General features: G+C 31.2%; 1 protein-coding gene and 1 pseudogene across 3 annotated transcripts; both read left to right on the top strand.

The window, feature by feature from the left end:
- The first annotated feature begins 765 nt into the window (after positions 1-765).
- On the top strand, positions 766-3586 carry LOC142609481 (putative E3 ubiquitin-protein ligase BAH1-like; annotated as a pseudogene).
- Positions 3587-11949: 8363 nt separating this feature from the next.
- Positions 11950-16533, top strand: LOC142610897 (putative E3 ubiquitin-protein ligase BAH1-like). 3 transcript variants are annotated; one of them, XR_012839897.1, is made up of 7 exons: positions 11950-12351; positions 14038-14282; positions 14387-14635; positions 14735-14872; positions 15381-15522; positions 15889-15947; positions 16020-16095. XR_012839897.1 is itself a non-coding variant. In XM_075782872.1 (6 exons), exons 1-6 carry the CDS (start codon positions 12171-12173, stop codon positions 16114-16116), a joined length of 969 nt encoding a protein of 322 aa, XP_075638987.1. In that variant the 5' UTR covers positions 11950-12170; the 3' UTR covers positions 16117-16533. The 3 variants fall into 3 exon arrangements, 2 of the variants coding, with proteins under 2 accessions (XP_075638987.1, XP_075638989.1); XM_075782872.1 differs by lacking the exon at positions 15381-15522 and having other exon boundaries at positions 16020-16533; XM_075782874.1 differs by lacking the exons at positions 14735-14872; positions 15381-15522 and having other exon boundaries at positions 16020-16533.
- Positions 16534-17339: the final 806 nt, after the last annotated feature.

Raw genomic sequence — 17339 nt, 5'->3', positions numbered from 1 at the left:
TATATAAAGATGAACATATCATTTGTTTTTAATAAATTTTATTATATTGCTTTCTCTTTCTCTTTCTTTTTCTTTCTCTAATTGTTACACCACCTTAGGCATTGCATCTTTAAATCTCTCGTACACAGGTTTCTCTGATCTTAATATGTTCATTTTTTAAGCTAATCTCATGACACTCTTGAGTGAGCAAATGTGTAAACTTTAAATCAGGATAAATGAAAAATTATAGCACTAAACCCCCTCCCCCCAAAAAAGGCCTCAATGCATGATTCGAAACGTATGTAATGAGATTAGTTTAAATAATATACATGAATAGCCTTATAAATTGTCACGTAATAAGTTGGAAAAAATATTTCTAAATAAGTTTAAAACCAAACTTTATCCCGCTAAAATAGAAAGAAGAAAGAAGAATAAAATGCATGAGCATATCCGGATACTCTAAAACTACTGTAATTATCCCGGCTTACAATTTTCAAGTGGCACACAGTTTTATTTACCCCAAGGAAATCGCCTGTTTGGTCAACAAGTTACAAGTTACAACCCCAAGTCTGAAAATGTTGATTTTTTATTCCTTCATATTCGATTCGATCGGTATTTGAAAAAAAAAAAAAAAAGAATAAGTATATTCACATTCGAACCATTTTTGATCGTTGAGAGAATTGAGGAAGGTAGAAGAGTTTTCAAAAAATTTCTCATATAAATACCATTCAACTTGTGCAAAATCTAATTATTTAAAACCAAATAATGAAATTTGTATTGGGAAAAATGAATTTTGGAGAGGCGTTCACGGAGTAGCTGCATGGAGAACAGGACAAGTTCTTGGAAAACTGTGGGCATGTCAATTACAACTTACAAGACTCTCAGGCAAGTACTCAACACCTGTCGGAGCTGCAACACTTTACGTCACTCTTGCTCCTCTGAGTCTTCTGAATGCCAATGCCATTCTTGCCCATGTAAGTGTTTTTTTAGTTTTTCAGCTATGGGGATGATGGTATTAATAATAGTTTAGTTTTATTTTATTTTATTTTTTTATTTAAGAAATGGTCAATTACGTATTCTAAATAATTATAAGAATCATGGGTTAGCTCCAATCTAAGTTGAGTTTTTGTTTTTGAGGTACTATGAATGTTGGCCACAAGAGTTGTGGTCTCGCAAATGGAGTAAACTGTAATAGGACACAAGTAAAAGTATTTGAAAAGTTTATAGTATTGTATCTTTTTTTTCAATTGTCCTTTGTATTTAATTAGTTTATTTTAAATTGTACTAAATGTGAATGTTAAATTTCTTTGTAAGAGTATCTGAAGGATGAAGGAAGAGGAATGTTTGTAGGATCATTATCATTCCCATTTATGTGAGAATTCAGCATATGGCTTTCTATGGTTAGGCAAAAAAAAAAATTAAAACTTTAAGCTTGATGTCAGTCAAACGCAATCATTTTGGTTTGTGCCCTGATTGATTTTACTTCTTTGCCATACTATACATTCTTCATGTGTTTGTTTGTGTATATTTATATGTGGGTCGTTTGTAGTTCTTCTTATTAAGCTTTGTGGAATTTGTAGTGTGTGATCAGAGGTTCTTTTCTGAGTTGATGAAGGAAGCTTCACAAATAGCTGGATGCTTTAGCTCGAGAGTCAGGCATCTCCTTCATCTTCATGTTGCTACTGGAATGCAAATATGTGTATTGAGCTTGCGTCATTGTTTCAAGGATGATCAGAAAACCATGGTACTAGAAGGATGGATGCTGATTGAATATGCTCTCACGAATGCAATTGCAATCAGAAAAATTCTTAAGAAGTATGATAAAGTATGCCCCCAATTCGTCTATATCTACTAATTAGACTTACTGATTTTGTTGAAATTCTTCTGTATCAAACAATGATTTCAGTGATTTTAATGTTCTATTTTAGATTCATGGCTCTGTAAATGGGAGGAAATTCAAATCCAAGTTGCGGGCTGAACATGTTGAGCTTTTGCAATCACCTTGGCTTTGGGTGCCTTTTAATTTGAATTCTAATGGATCAGATGATGGAGGCTTTAAGGAGGCTTCTAGTAACTTTTCCTGTGACTTCAATGCAAACCCACCTGTAATGACATTGATGCTTCCACATCTGATAAAGCTAGAATTTGATCTGACTTGTGCTGTTTGCTTGGTGAGATCTTACTTTCAGTATACTGCAAAGAAAAAGAAAATTTGGATTTTGTGTGCATTCTCTTATGTCTATTTCATTATGCTTTCACAGGATACTGCTTTTAATCTGTGTGCTTTGAGTTGTGGTCATCTTTTCTGTAAGTCCTGTGCTTGTTCAATTGCTTCTGTATTTCTCTTGGAAGGCGTTAGAGCAGCAAGTCCAAAGTCGAAGTGTCCAACATGCAGAGAGGTTTGTATTTAGTATATGAAGAAATTGGGCAGCACTAATTGATATAAAAAACACCCCTTTCTATGTGATTCTTGTCTTGTCTTGTATTTATTTATTTTTTCTAGGAAATGAAACAAATTGATATTTTAAATTGCAATTTGACATTCCACTCTATACAAACATATTAACTTGATCTTATTATTATACAATTAGTATGGCCTTCTCACTTGCTTTCTCCATTTTAATAACAGATGCTTTCTCAATTAAAATAAGCGATTTCCTTTCTTAAAAATTACATTTGTAGAAAATGAGCAAAGTTCCATAGCACATTTTGAAATTTAAACAATTGGTTTCTAATTTTTTTTCTAGCTAATAAGCAATTGAAATATGAAACTGTAGTTAGGTAATCCCAACGCTCAGACATGCAAGTTTTTGTTTTGAAAAAACATATTAATAAACATAATCACCTTGTCATACAAATTGATAGAGCCTTGTCCGTTAATCATCGGATGCTTTCCTACCAACAATTCATGATTTCCTTTTTTTTTTTTTTTTAAGAGTACATTTTTTAGTAAAGAAGCAGAGTTCTAGAGCAGGTGTTGAATAACCTACATGTGAAAATTTATTGAAGATATCCCAAAGTGAGTTGTGAATTTTGCATTATAAGTGGTGGATTTTTCTTACTGGTGCAAGTTTATATTCAATACTTAAACATGCTGAAGTTTAACTTACATGGATTTGATTAAATATATTCCTTACAATCTTTTTTGAGTTTATCTTCTTTAGCAAACTAGTTGAAAGTTCTTCTGATGACAAATTTGCTTTTGAATATCTCTCTCACCTTTGAAAAAAAAAATAAAGATTTAAAAAAAATTATGTCGCTGTTATCCTCTAATGCTTATTTTGCTATGCAAATTGTAAGATCTAAACAGAATGGAGATTTAACATTTAAGTCATTTACTAGGTCTCTTTCTTAAAATACTCTGGTGCAAGTTGGAGTATATACAAAAGCAGTGCACATGTTAGAACTGGATATGCTCTTGAAAAGAAGGTAAAGAATCGTAAGCCTCCATTCTTTGTATAAGAAAACGTTATCATTATTGACCCTTGAAAGTTCTTACAGGTGCAAAGACTATTGGAAGGAGAGACTAACTGAAGAACATGCTGAGATGTTGACTCAATCTAAGTTGTATTGGGGTACACATGCCAGGAATGCAATTGGGTATTGACAGTGTGGTTTATCTGATAAAACAATAAAATTCAAATGGTAACTAAACAATTGTGGTGGATTTGGCTCTAGCTTTGGAGCCTGGCGGCATCTTCAGACAGGTTTACTTGTGAGCAGCTCGTGAAAATGCCTTACTCTTAACATTTGAGGAAGACATCTATTTTATGTGTATCTGACATGTAATAATGATTTGGTGTTCGATGCATGATTTTGTGTGTATTTGACATGTAATAGTGATTTGGTATAATCTAAGAGGAAGACACTCCATCTCCACCATCCCGGATTTTGTTTTGAATCCTACTGGAGGAGAAGGGGCTTCTTCCTCTCGCTCTGCTCCTTTTAAGTTGTTCTTCTTAATACAGATATTTCAGGTATTTATAAATAAATAAATTTAAAAAGATTTGGTGTGAGCATGGTTTTCTTGGTTTGTTTCCCATCGGTCATTTCAAAGAAATATGCGTAATATGCAATTATAGGGGGAAAATGAGTTTTCACCCTTGTTTTTTTAAAATATCTAGCATAATGTCTCTGTTTTGAAACTATTAAGCAACGTGTCTCTGTAAGGGTGACAAAATTGGACACAACTCACGAACTCGACACGACACGACACGACACGAAATTAGTAAGATATTGATTGAGACTTATTGGGTTCGTGTCATATTTGGGTTGACATGACTAACTCGTTAAATGGGGTTGGATCAATGTCCATCACATGAAACTCGTTTAACCTGTTTGATCCGTTTAATTAAATGACATTTTACTAATATACCCTTCAAACCCTAGGTATATAAACTTATTAGTTGTTGTTGTTTATTTTCTTTGACATATTATGATTGATTATATATGATATTGAGAAATACTTTAGTTTTGAATGATTATTTGTGATACAGTTACTCGTTATTTCTAAATTATATTAAAAATATTTATTTGTTTGGTTTTTCATAATTCATATCAATTTGGTTAATACTAATTTTTTTTTTCATTTTGAGAAAATCTAATAAACAGGTCGACATAACTAACCCGTATAATAAATGAGTTGGTTTAAAACTTGATTTTCTAAAAATTGAGTTTCAATGAAACTTGATTTTTAGAAAATCAAGTTTTAGGTAAGTTCAATCACTTAATTTTAAAAAAAAATTTAAGTGGAACTCGACATTGCTAATGTCGAATTACACTAAAAAATATACACAAAACTTGATTTTGAGGATATTGAGTTTTATATAAAACTCGATTTTGTTAAAATCGAGTTTAAAAAATAAGAGCATTTTGCTAAATAGTTTCAAAATTTGGGTATTTTACTACATAGTTTTAAAATTTGGAGCAAATGCCAATTTTACCCCAATTATAGTGCAATACGCTATTAGAGCCTCTTTAACTCTCCCTTATGTGTGTATATGTGTTTACTTTAAAACAATGATAAAATTTAAATACAATATCTTAATTGTTGTTACTTAGGTTCTTTTTTTAAGATTCAACCATGTGAATACTTAATTAAAAAATATACTTGAATCGCATGAGAAAAAATCCACATGGCAAAATCTTAGAGCATCTACATTTATGGATGTAAAATTTTTGTCTATTTTGCAAAAAAACATACATTTTATATTTTACACACCCACATCAGTTTGTCTATTTTACACCATTTTTTATTTAAATAAAATTTTTCTCACATTTTTTTATTATTTCACACATAGCCATGGCCCACCAACTTTAACACACACGCCAACTTCATTTTCTCTTAACACTTTCCCTTTCTTTTTCTCATTCTTCTTCTTTCTTTTTTCGTCTTTTTCTTTGTTCTCCTTCTTCTTCTTTATCATTCTCTCTCTCTCTCTCTCTCTCTCTCTCTCTCTCTATCTTCCCAGTTCCCTCAATCAATCTTCCTCAATTCACCGCCCCCATCAACCACACCCAATTAAAGGCAGAGGCCCAAATCAATACCAAAACAAAACCCACACATTCTATCATCAATTCCAACAAACCCACAAAATTCCCCAAACTTGAACATCAATTCCAACAAACCCACAAAAGTCCACCAACCTTGAAGCCAAATAAGAGGAAAAACTTAGATTGTGTGGGTCTTGATTATGGGTGTGTGTGTAGGTGAAGTATTTGATGTTAAGATTGTGTGGGAATTTTATGTTTAGAGGGACAGATTTCTGTAGCTGAAGTATTTAATGATGGACATGTGTGGAGATTTTGGGCCTGTTTGGTAGTGGCTTTTAAACAACAGTTTTTCATGTTTAAACAATAATAACACTTCTAACACCTATTTCTATAACACTCAAACATGTATCTCCACAACACTAAAAACTGAACAACAATGCTTAAACACTGCTACTAAACAGACCCTTTGTGTTTAGAAGAGAGCATGTCTTATAAGGTAGATAGAGAAGAGAGTGAGGGGAAGAGAGAGAGAGAGAGATCGGATCTGTGGAGAGAGAAAGAAATAATAAAATATAAAATGCAAATGAATAGTAACAGTGGTTACTGCAGCAACTTTGGATATTTAGACAACTTTGGCTTGACTGATGCGGAAGATTTTTTTGGGAAAAATGTGTAAAATTTGTTGCTATTTGTATTTTGCAAAGTTTTACAAAGGCTACTATGATTGATCTTAAGATGATAACCTAAGGAACAACATTTAAGTATTGTATCTAAGTCTTGCCTTTAAAAAAAGTTTACAATGTGCTGTGATCAACATGCCCTTGTAGATTTTGGTGCTTGACATGAGTAGATATGTAGTGTTCTTCTAACACCACAAACAAATTCACAACTTTTATCACAACTCTCCTACACAACAAATTGTGACGGCTGTCTAACACTTTTATACAGGCCACTACTTTTTGTTCACCAATCATAATCAATCAAGTGGGAGAGTTGTAGAAAATATTATGCATATTTTTTAGTATTAGATCTAAGTAATGTTTTGACAAATTGGCCAAAACCCCAGATGTTGAGAACAACCAACAAAGGGAAAATAAACATTTTGACAAATTGATTTAGGGAGAGAGGAATAAATAAATGGAAAAAAGTTTACCTCTAAATTGATTTGAAGGAATTTTCCTCCAACCCACTACGTGACAATTGAAAAAACTATCCATGTGTATTTTTAGTCATGTGACATTTTTAACAAGCCATGTGACTTGTTTAAATAATACACGTAGATAATCTTATAAAATCACCACATAGCGAGTTAAAAGGAGATTATTTCAAATTGATTTGGATGAAAACTTTGTCCATATAAACGGCAATCGATAACCCAACACCATCAAGGTAGTCAAAAGCCATCAAAAGCTATCAATCAAGTGTAGAACTGTCAATTTGGTTGTTGTTCTCGGTTTTTGGAGGATTTCCTCCAACCCAATACATGCTCATTTATAGGACTATTTATGTGTATTATATAAAAAAGTTATGTGATTAAACTACACATGGATAATTTCTTTAATTGTCACATATTGTTTTGGAGGAAAATAACTCTAAAGTTTGAACATAAACTTTTTTTTTAAGTAATAAAAAAAAAGAAAAGAATTACATGTGCCAAGCAAGTAAGAGACAACTTGCATCAGTCCATGCAAAATGGCCTAAATGCAAAATTTTGGCCAATCAACCTTAAAAATCACCCATATCAGTCTGTGTAAAGTCATGCATTTATGGTTCATTTTTTATTTTAAGAGCATTCGCATTAGCTCTTCTAAAAATTTCTATCTATTTAACAAAAAGAACATACTTTTCTATTTTACATAATTACTTTTGAAAAAACAACCATAACAGATAATTTATTCTAAAAATTTATTTCAATAAAATATTCATTTGCCTCCATTTTTTATTATTTCCTTCACACTCTCTCCTTCTTTCTAGAATCCTCTCATTGCTCTTTCTCTCTTAGAGATCTAACATAACCAAAATCACCAAGCAACCAGCCATCATCAACAGATTAACCACACCCATTATCAACCCACCATCATCAAGCAACTAGCCACAATCAGCCCACCCAACCACCATCAATTGATTAACCCCACACCTATCATCAACCCACTTATCTCCAAGTAACCATCATCAACCTACCCTTTATCAAGTAACCAGCCTCCATCAACACACCCTTGATTGACTATGTGACCTATTTGTTTGGTTTTTGTTTTTAGTTAGGCAATAAAAGAGGTTGGGTCAGGCAATGGTTTTGTGGTTGGTTTAGGGTGATATTCTAGAATGAAGGGGAAGAGAAATAAACAAGGAAGGAAAACAAAGATTGAGAAAAAGAGGGATCAAAGGAGAAGAGGAGTCTTGTACGAAAAGAGAAATTTTTTTTTTGGTAAGAAACCAAGGGAGAAGGGAAGTCTAGTACGAAGAGAGAGAGAAAAAAAAAGGGGAAAGAGACCAACTAACCAAGAGATAGGAGGACTCTAGTAAGAAGAGTGATAAAAGGAAATTAATTAAATAATGTATACACAATTATTGTAGCTCTTTTGTAAATTGCACAATTTTAAATAAGTTGATATGGGTCAATTTTAAGGAAAACTGTGTAAATTCTACATCTTTTTCTACTATGCACTCATTGATGTGAGTTCTCTAACTACTATAGTTGTGTATATGCATTTTTATTCATTTTTTGCATTTCTTGAGAATGAATGAAGAGAATGGATAGTGATTATGATGCGTGAAGAGAGAGAAACAATTAAAACCCCAAGGAAAATTGATATTTTTACTCAAAAGACAATATAAATAGATAATCTAATGTGAGTGTTTTTGAAAAGTGGTCATGTAAAGTAGAAAAAAAGTAGGTTCTTATGCTAAAAGAAAAAAAGTTTGGTTTAAACATGTTTGAAGCTATCTTCCTCTAACCCATTATGTAGCAATTGAAGACACAATTCATGTGTATATTTGGTCATATGACTTTTTTTAATGAATTATGTGACTTGTCTATACTAATATTTAAGAGGTTTTTCTTGTTTGAATTCCTATTTTTTGATGCCATAAATACTCTCAAATTCACATGTTTAGAAAGTTTTAACATTTTAGACATGTAAAATTACTTATTTCAAAACTCCTAAATTTTAGATAAATTTAAAAAAACAGCTTACCAATAAACAATTTTTCTTTTTATAAAAAGTTACATATAGTTTTTTTTTTTTTTTTGTTCTCTTGAACATACCTACTCCCACATTTACACTAACTTTATACTCCCAATAACATGTAGTTACTTCATTCTACATGTCTCTCCATCTTTAGCATCCTTTATATTTCTTCTTCAATTTCTAAAAAACAAATTTAATCTTGAACATCTATTCCCACGTTCCCACTAATTTCAAAGGAAGTCAATCACTCAAAACTCAATTAAGAAGGTATGAACATATCATTTGTTTTTAATAAATTTTGTTATATTTCTTTCTTTGTCTCTTTGTCTTTATTTCTCTAACTACTCCATCGCCAATGGCGGATGATTAGTGGGACCAAGGGGGGCCTTGGCTCCCCCAAAATTTTTAAATCTTAAATAATTTGAAATTTTTTAAATGAACTTTATCATTTTGGCCCCCCATACCTGATAATACACACACACACACACACACACATACATACATACATACATACATATATATATATAAGAAAGTCTAAAAATAAACATAACTCTCATTTAAATAGAATACAATTCATAAATATATATGTCAAAAAATTATAATAATTAAACATTTAGCATCTTTAAAATGAACACATAGGAAATTTAACAATTACCTCAACAAATAAAAGGGAAAAAATTCTAATTTTCATCCTAACACATATAGGACTTACTTGTACTACAACAATAGATAAATTGAAAGGTCAGAAGCTTTGTTGATTCGTCGCACCACCAAGTTCTCCACACAATTGCAGAACATTTTGCTCTTAGTGCTCTCATAAGTGACTCTCTCTGTCTATGTTGGCGTTAGCCTTCTTCTTCTTTTATCCTTTTAGTTCCTTTTTTTTTTTATAGTTGCTGCTAGACTAGACAAGAAAGAGTAAAAGACTGTAGGCCCCTCACCCCTATACAGTGCTCTTGTGTTACTTTATTTTTCATTTGCTTTGTTTTGATTTCCTTATAATATATTATTTGTTATTATAATAATCAATATATTATATACCGTATGGCATTATAATTTATAAATGTACTTGGTTAGTATGATTAAAATATACATACATACTGCTATATTAACATGTATTTAGTTGTTGTTTATAGTACATATTGAGTTATGAAGTATTGTATATTACTATTTTAGATTTCATACACAAAAAAAAAAAAAAAAAATTATACATGGCCCACCTAAAGATAAATTCCTAGCTCCGACACTATCCATCGCCTTCATAAAAGTAGGCATTGCATCTTTAAATATCTCATATTATAGATTTTCCTCATCTTAATTTGTTCATTTTTTAAGGTAGCCTCATGACACTCTTAAGTGAGTAACTTTATAAACTTCAAAATTGGATAAATAGAAAAGGGAAAATTACAATTTATCTACTTGTGGTTTGCCTGAAATTCAATTTACCTACCTGTTTGTTGAATTTTGACACTTTACGTATCTGAGACCGTTTTCATTAGGGGTCCTTAACCTAGCTCCGCATTTGTTGTCAGACTAACACCTTTTAAACCAAAAACAAAACATAAAACAAATCAAACACTCTCCCTAAACAAAACCTCTCACAAGAGCACACTATTTCAAAATCTTGACCCTAGAGACTTGGATTGAATTACTTAGCCCGATGACTTTTCATTAAACCAAATAGTAAATGTCTATATAAATGGTAACTTATTATAGCATATAAATAATTTAGAAAATAGTTGTACACTTAAGTGGTTGAAAACGTTCCATCTACTAACGTTACCATCTTAATAATTCAATTAAGCACGTTTGAAAGTAAAAAGATTATAATAGAAAGTATATATTGCAATAAAACTAAAAATCCTGGTATTAAACATCGGGTTAATGTTTAGAAATTTCCATAACTAAAAATATTGACAGCTGCTTTTCAAATTTTAATTTATATTTGAATTCTAAATTTAGCAAAGAATGTATTTGGCGTTATGTAAAAAAGAGATTTCTTCAATTCACTTAAACGGGAATTAAAATAAAATATGATATTTGAATAAAAATATCCAACAGTTAAATTGTAATTTGCCCAATGAAAATTACACTAAAAGAGCCTCATTGTAGGGTAAAAGGTGTATGATGAGGATAGTTTAAATAATATATATACATTGATAATTTTATAAAGTATCATGTAATAATTAGAAAAGATGGTTCTAATTATTTTTGGAATCAAACTTTGTCCATTCTAAAAAAAGAAAAAAAAATTGCACGAGCAACCGAATACTATTTTTATTTTTATCTTTGAGAAAGAAGAGCAAGCACATACTCTAAGAGCATTTTCATTGGTAATTGCAAATGAGAAGTGTAGAGGAAAAATACAATCAAGACACAAAAAGGTGTTGGCAATCGGATTTGAAAAATGCCAGAATTGCAAATTTTTTAGCAATTGTGCTACAGTGCCATCTTAAATTAAATATAAGGTGGAAGAGGGATGGGGAGAAGAGAGAGAGTTGTATTGGAATATAATATATTATTTTAATGAGTAGAATAGAAAAATAAAAATAAAAATGTTGAATGTGTTATAAAATAATATAATATAATTGATAAAATAACTTTTTGATATAATAAAATAGGATATTGCGACACTAACTGCAATATACAATTTTAGTGTTCGCAGGCGAACGTATTCTCTTACTTCTATGCGTGTTTATTAAAAAAAAATATATATATATATATATATATATATATATATCTATACTACTATTTAAGAGGCTTTTTCTGTTTGGATTCCACATTTTTTAGTTCAAAAATACCCTTACAGTTTTATGTTTAAGTAGAGACAAGACTAAAGGACAATCCGGTAAAAACTCATTTTTTTAGTTCAAAAATGCCCCTACAGTCTTATGTTTAAGTAGAGACAAAATTAAAGGACAATCTGGTAAAAATGCAACTCCAACTCTTACTAAGATATTGCCTAAAAAATAGGATCACTCTCCTATTAATTTTTAAATTGATTTATTCACTTATAAATTAGATTTTTAAAATAAAAATCATATATATATATAAAATAATTAAATACAGTTTTTTTTAACAAGAACCACTAAAAAAGAAAAGTCTCATGGCTCGCGTATATATATATTGCCAATGCCCTAAAATCTAGAGAAATCGTAATTTTGGTCCAACTCAACCACGCGTTTACATATATAGTCAATATTTTTAGGATAGTAAACGCGTGGTTGAGTTGGCTATATATATATATATATATATATATTCACACCCGAACCGCGTTTTTGATCGTTGAGAGAACCGAGGAAGGCTCAGTGAAAAAAAACAGAAAGAACTGAGGAAGGTAAAAAAGAAGTTTTCAAAAATTTCTCGCCCTTCTTCATCAACCAACTGGTTTTAAAAAAGAAAAAGAAAAAAGAAAACCAAGTACTGGTGAAAATATTAAAATCATTCAAGCTGTACAAAATCTAATTATTGAAAAAAAAAAAATAGAAAAAAAGTTGGGAAAAAAAAAATATGAAATTTGGAGAGGCGTTCACGGAGTACCTGCATGGAGAACAGGACAGGTTCTTGGAAAAATGTGGGCATGTCGAATATAACTCTCTCAAGAAAGTACTCAACACCTGTCGGAGCTGCAACGCTTTACGTGACTCTTGCAATTCTGATTCTTCTGGCTGTCAATGCCAATCTTGCCCATGTAAGTTTTTTTTTTTTTTACCCAGAATTATTTTTTCAGCTATGGGGATGATGATTTTGATGATAGTTTAGCTTTTTTGTTTTTCTTATAGAAAAATCCTTGTTCAATAATGGGTTAGCTCTCCAATCTAAGAGATAGGGAAATGATGATGAAAAGTTTCTTTTGATGAAGCAAATAACAGTGAAAGGTCAATTCTGTATTCTAAATAATTATAAGAATCATGGGTAAGTTCCAATCCAAGTTGAGTTTTTAGTTTTTGAGGAAAGGACTAAGAAATGTCAGTTTTAAATGGAGTCAACCGTTATAGGACATTCTTAAGTATTTGAAAAGTTTATGTTATTGTCTTATTTAATTTTTTTTTTAAATGTACTAAATGTGAAATAATTTCTGCTTAAGAGTATCTGAAGGATGAAGGAAGAGGAATTTTTTGTAGGATTATTACATTCCCATTTGTGAGAATTCTGCATAAGCAAGATTGTCAAAATTGGGATCCTACGTAGGAGGTAGGATCGTGGATCATAAGATCCTATCTATTTTCAGATTTGAAGCAAAAAACACATTGATAGTGACTTTGTATATTAAATAATCACGTAAATTATAAATTTTCCATAAAAAAAATAAAGATTTTGATAATATGATATAATTTGCATGTCCTACATCGTTACATCTATACTAATGAAACAAATATATTTGTATTTAAAAAGTTTGGTGAATATTTAATTAGAAACTAACCAAGTACCAAAATACTAGCACACTTTTTCCTTTAGTAGCAGCTCTTGAACCCTCATCATTACCTAACATTAATAACTAAATGATACAACAGTGATCACATATTCACACTATACACATGTAACTTTTTTTTTTTTTTTTAATCTATAAAGGAAGGCATTAGAATTGTTACTTCATTATCTTCATCAAAATTTGTATAATCATTTTATGGCCAACACCCTTTGCTATCCACTCATCATCCAAAGACAAGTTCTTCAAACCAATTTCTTCTTTTGCACAATTTCTTCTTTTGCACCTAATGGTTTAGGTATTTTCTCTTTTATCTTCAAGTTTTACATAACAAATACCAACTCATTCATTTTTTTTATTGGTTTAAATAATTTTCTTCTTTTTTATTGTACTTAAAGTTGTACCAATTTTAATAGAGAATTCTCAACTGGGGGATAATATACCAAAGTTATTTGGTCTTATTATTCCAAATGTACTCCAATTACTTTCACAACCTAAAGAGCATTAAGCTCAATATTCTTATAGCAAAAATTTTAAATTCAAGAAAGTCATCTCCATATGAGTCCCACCACTTAGTTGATACATTTATAAAGTACAATGTCTTAGTCTTGAGGTTACAAATTACAACTTATAAAGATAAACTTAAAAAATAAAAAATAAAATTAAAAAAAAACTGATTTTTACATTTTGGTAGGATCGATAGGATCACATACGATCCTACATGTGATCTTATAATTTTTACGACCCTTGTGCGATTCTAAATATTTTGGTAAGGTGGGATCGTAAAATCATGCGATACTATGATTCAGATCGCGATTTTGACAACCATGTGCATAAGGCTTTATTGAGACCTATAATATATACATATAAAATTTTTGTTTGTGCCATGATTGATTTTTTGCTTCTTTGACATACTCTAAAAGTTATGAAGCTTTGTGGAATTTGTAGTGTGTGATCAGAAGTTCTTTTCTGAGTTGATGAAGGAAGCTTCACAAATAGCTGGATGCTTTAGCTCAAGAGTCAGGCATCTCCTTCATCTTCATGTTGCTACTGGAATGCAAAGATATGTATTGAACTTGCGTCGTTGTTTCAGGAATGATCAGCAAGCCATGGTACTAGAAGGATGGATGCTGATTGAATACGCTCTCATGAATGCGATTGCAATCAGAAAGATTCTTAAGAAGTATGATAAAGTATGCCCCCAATTTGTCTGTATCTACTAATTAGACTTACTGATTTTGTTGATATTTTTTCTGTATCAAACAATGATTTCGGTGATTTTAATGTTCTATTTTAGATTCATGGATCTGTAAACGGAAGGAATTTCAAATCCAAGTTGCGGGCTGAACATGTTGAGCTTTTGCAATCACCTTGGCTTATAGAATTGGGCGCCTTTTATTTAAATTCTAATGGATCAGATGATGGGGACTTTAAGGAGTTTTCTAGTAACTTTTCCTGTGATTTCAATGTGAACCCACCTGTAATGACATTGATGCTTCCACATCTGATAAAGCTAGAATTTGATCTGACTTGTGCTATTTGCTTGGTGAGATCTTACTTTCAGTCATACTGCAAACAAAACAAAATTTTGGATTTTATATGTGTTCTCTTATAGTCTTATATCTATTTCATTACACTTTTACAGGATATTGTTTTTAATCCATATGCTTTGAGTTGTGGTCATCTTTTCTGTAAGTCCTGTGCTTGTTCATCTGCTTCTGTGTTTCTCTTTGAAGGCCTCAGAGCAGCTAGTCCAAAGTCGAAGTGTCCAATATGCAGAGAGGTTTGTATTTAGCATATGAAGAAATTGGGCAGCACTAATTGATATAAAAAAACACCCCTTTCTATGTCATTTCTTGTCTTTTATTTTTATTTTTTCTAGGAAATGAAAAAAATTGATATTTTCAATTACAATTTGGCATTCCACTTTATGCAAAAATATAAACTTGATCTTATTAGACAATTGGTAGGGCCTTCTCACTTGCTTTCTCCATTTTAATAACAGATGCTTTCTTGGTTCAAGTTTGCGATTTACTTTCTTAAAATTACATTTGTAGTAAATGAGCAAAGTTCCATAGCACATGTTGAAATTTAAACAATTGGTTTCTAATTTTTTTCAAGCTAATAACCAATTGAAATACGAAATTGTAGTTAGGTAATTCTGGTATGCTCAGACATGCCAGTTGGCTGGTGCAAGTTTGTGTTTTAAAAAAACATGTTAATAAACATAATCACTTTGTTATACAAATTGATAGAGCCTTGTCCTTTAACTTTCTCCTATCTTTCTGCAGCTGTTTTAATCATTGGATGCTTTCCTACCTATAATTCATGATTTCCTCTTTTTAAAACAAAGTATATTTCTAGTAAAGGAGCAGAGTTCCAGAGCAGGTGTTGAATAGCCTACATGTGAAAATTTATTGATGATCTCCAAAAGTGAGTTGTGAAATTTGCATTATGTGGTGGATTTTTCTTTGTGGTGCAAGTTTATATTCTGTACTTAAACACGCTGAAGTTTAACTTACATGGATTTGATAAAATATCATCCTTACAATCTTTCTTGAGTTAATTTTCTGTAGCAAACTAGTTGAGTTCTGATGCTAAATTTGCTTTTGAATCTCTCTCTCTCTCTCTCTCTCTCTCTCTCTCTCTCTCTCTCTCTCTCTCTCAAAAAAATATAAAATTTATGTCGCTGTTAACCTCTAATGTTTATTTTGATATGCAAATTGTTTGATCTAAACAAAACGAAGATTTAACATTTAAGTTATTTACTTGATCTCTTTCTTAAAATGCTCTGTGTAGGTTGGAGTATATTCAAAAGCAGTGCACATGTTAGAACTGGATATGCTCTTAAAAAGAAGGTAAAGAGATGTAAGCCTCCTTTCTTTGTATAAGAAAACGTTATCATTATTGACCCTTGAAAGTTCTTACAGGTGCAAAGACTATTGGAAGGAGAGACTAACTGCAGAACGTGCTGAGATGTTGGCTCAATCTAAGTTGCATTGGGCCAAGTATGCATATGGGTATTGACTGTGTGTTTATCTGATAAAACAAGAAAATTCATGTAGTCCTAAACAATTGTGGCGGATTTGGCTGTAGCTTGGAGCCTAGCAGCATCTTCAGTTAGGTTTACTTGTGAGCAGCTTGTGAAATTGCTTTACTTTAACATTTGAGGAAGACGTCTATTTTTTCCTGGTTACCAAATTGATATGGTATGAAAACACTGCGATCGAATGGTTGCTCGATATATGATTTTGAGTGTATCTGACATGTAATAATGATTTGGTGTAATCTGATGAAGGCACTCCATCTCCACCATCCCGGATTTTGTTTTGAATCCTACTGGAGGAGAAGGGGCTTCTTCATCTCACTCTGTTCCTTTAAGTTCTTCTTAATACAAATATTTCAGGTATTCATAAAAAATTAAAAAGAAATAAATAAAAAGATTTGGTGTGAGCATGGTTTTCTTGGTTTGTTTCCCCTCGGTCCTTTCAAAGAAATGTGCTTATTTAATATGCGATCATAGTAGAATACGTTATCATAATCTCATTCTTTCTTCCTAAGGTGTGTATGCGTTTGTTTCTTAAAAAAAAGAGTGCAATGTGTTGTGATCAACATGCCGGTGCAAATTTTGGTGCTTTACATGAGTAGGTATATAGAATTCTTCTACCACCATAGATAAATTTACAAATTTTGCCGCAACTTGGCAAATTGAGACGACTGACACTTTTACAAGGACCCATTATTTTTTATTCCCCAATAATAATCAATCAAGTGGGAGAGTTGTAACAAAAATTGTACACCTTTTTTATCATATGAGATTTGAGGTATGTTTGATCTGAGGAGTGTAACCTTATAATCTTATCATTAATTTCTTATTGGAATTCTTTCTTTTCTTGGCGACAAGGATCATAAGTTTATAACTCATAAAGTTTGTGGGTTGAGGTCTTTTTTGCTTTTTATTTAAAGGAAGTGGGAGCAATTTTGAATCTTATAATCGACTCCAAAACTATACTTAAAGTTTGTTTGGAATACGTTTATTTTGTTAAAATTAAAATTTTTTTGCTAAAATTACTATAGATAAATGTAAAAGTTAGTTGAAATAGTACAATAAAATTCATGAATAGTATTAAAAAGTGCCGTAAGACCATAAATAATAGCAAAAATAAACTAAATAGTAAAATAAGTGAATTTTTATGGTAGAGCCAAAAAGTGAAAAAGTAAAGTTACATTCATTGAAAAGGGGGACACTA

Source organism: Castanea sativa, chromosome 9, assembly GCF_040712315.1.
Source record: "Castanea sativa cultivar Marrone di Chiusa Pesio chromosome 9, ASM4071231v1".
NCBI classification, from domain to species: domain Eukaryota; kingdom Viridiplantae; phylum Streptophyta; class Magnoliopsida; order Fagales; family Fagaceae; genus Castanea; species Castanea sativa.
This window is presented reverse-complemented; position numbering and strand designations above follow the sequence as displayed.

Excerpts from the sequence above, each read along its gene's own strand:
- LOC142610897 (XM_075782872.1), top strand. The coding sequence starts at position 12,171 with ATGAAATTTGGAGAGGCGTTCACGGAGTACCTGCATGGAGAACAGGAC. Across the intron at positions 12,352-14,037 it reads TCAATGCCAATCTTGCCCAT|TGTGTGATCAGAAGTTCTTT; the intron begins GTAAGTTTTTTT and ends TGGAATTTGTAG. Across the intron at positions 14,636-14,734 it reads TGACTTGTGCTATTTGCTTG|GATATTGTTTTTAATCCATA; the intron begins GTGAGATCTTAC and ends ACACTTTTACAG.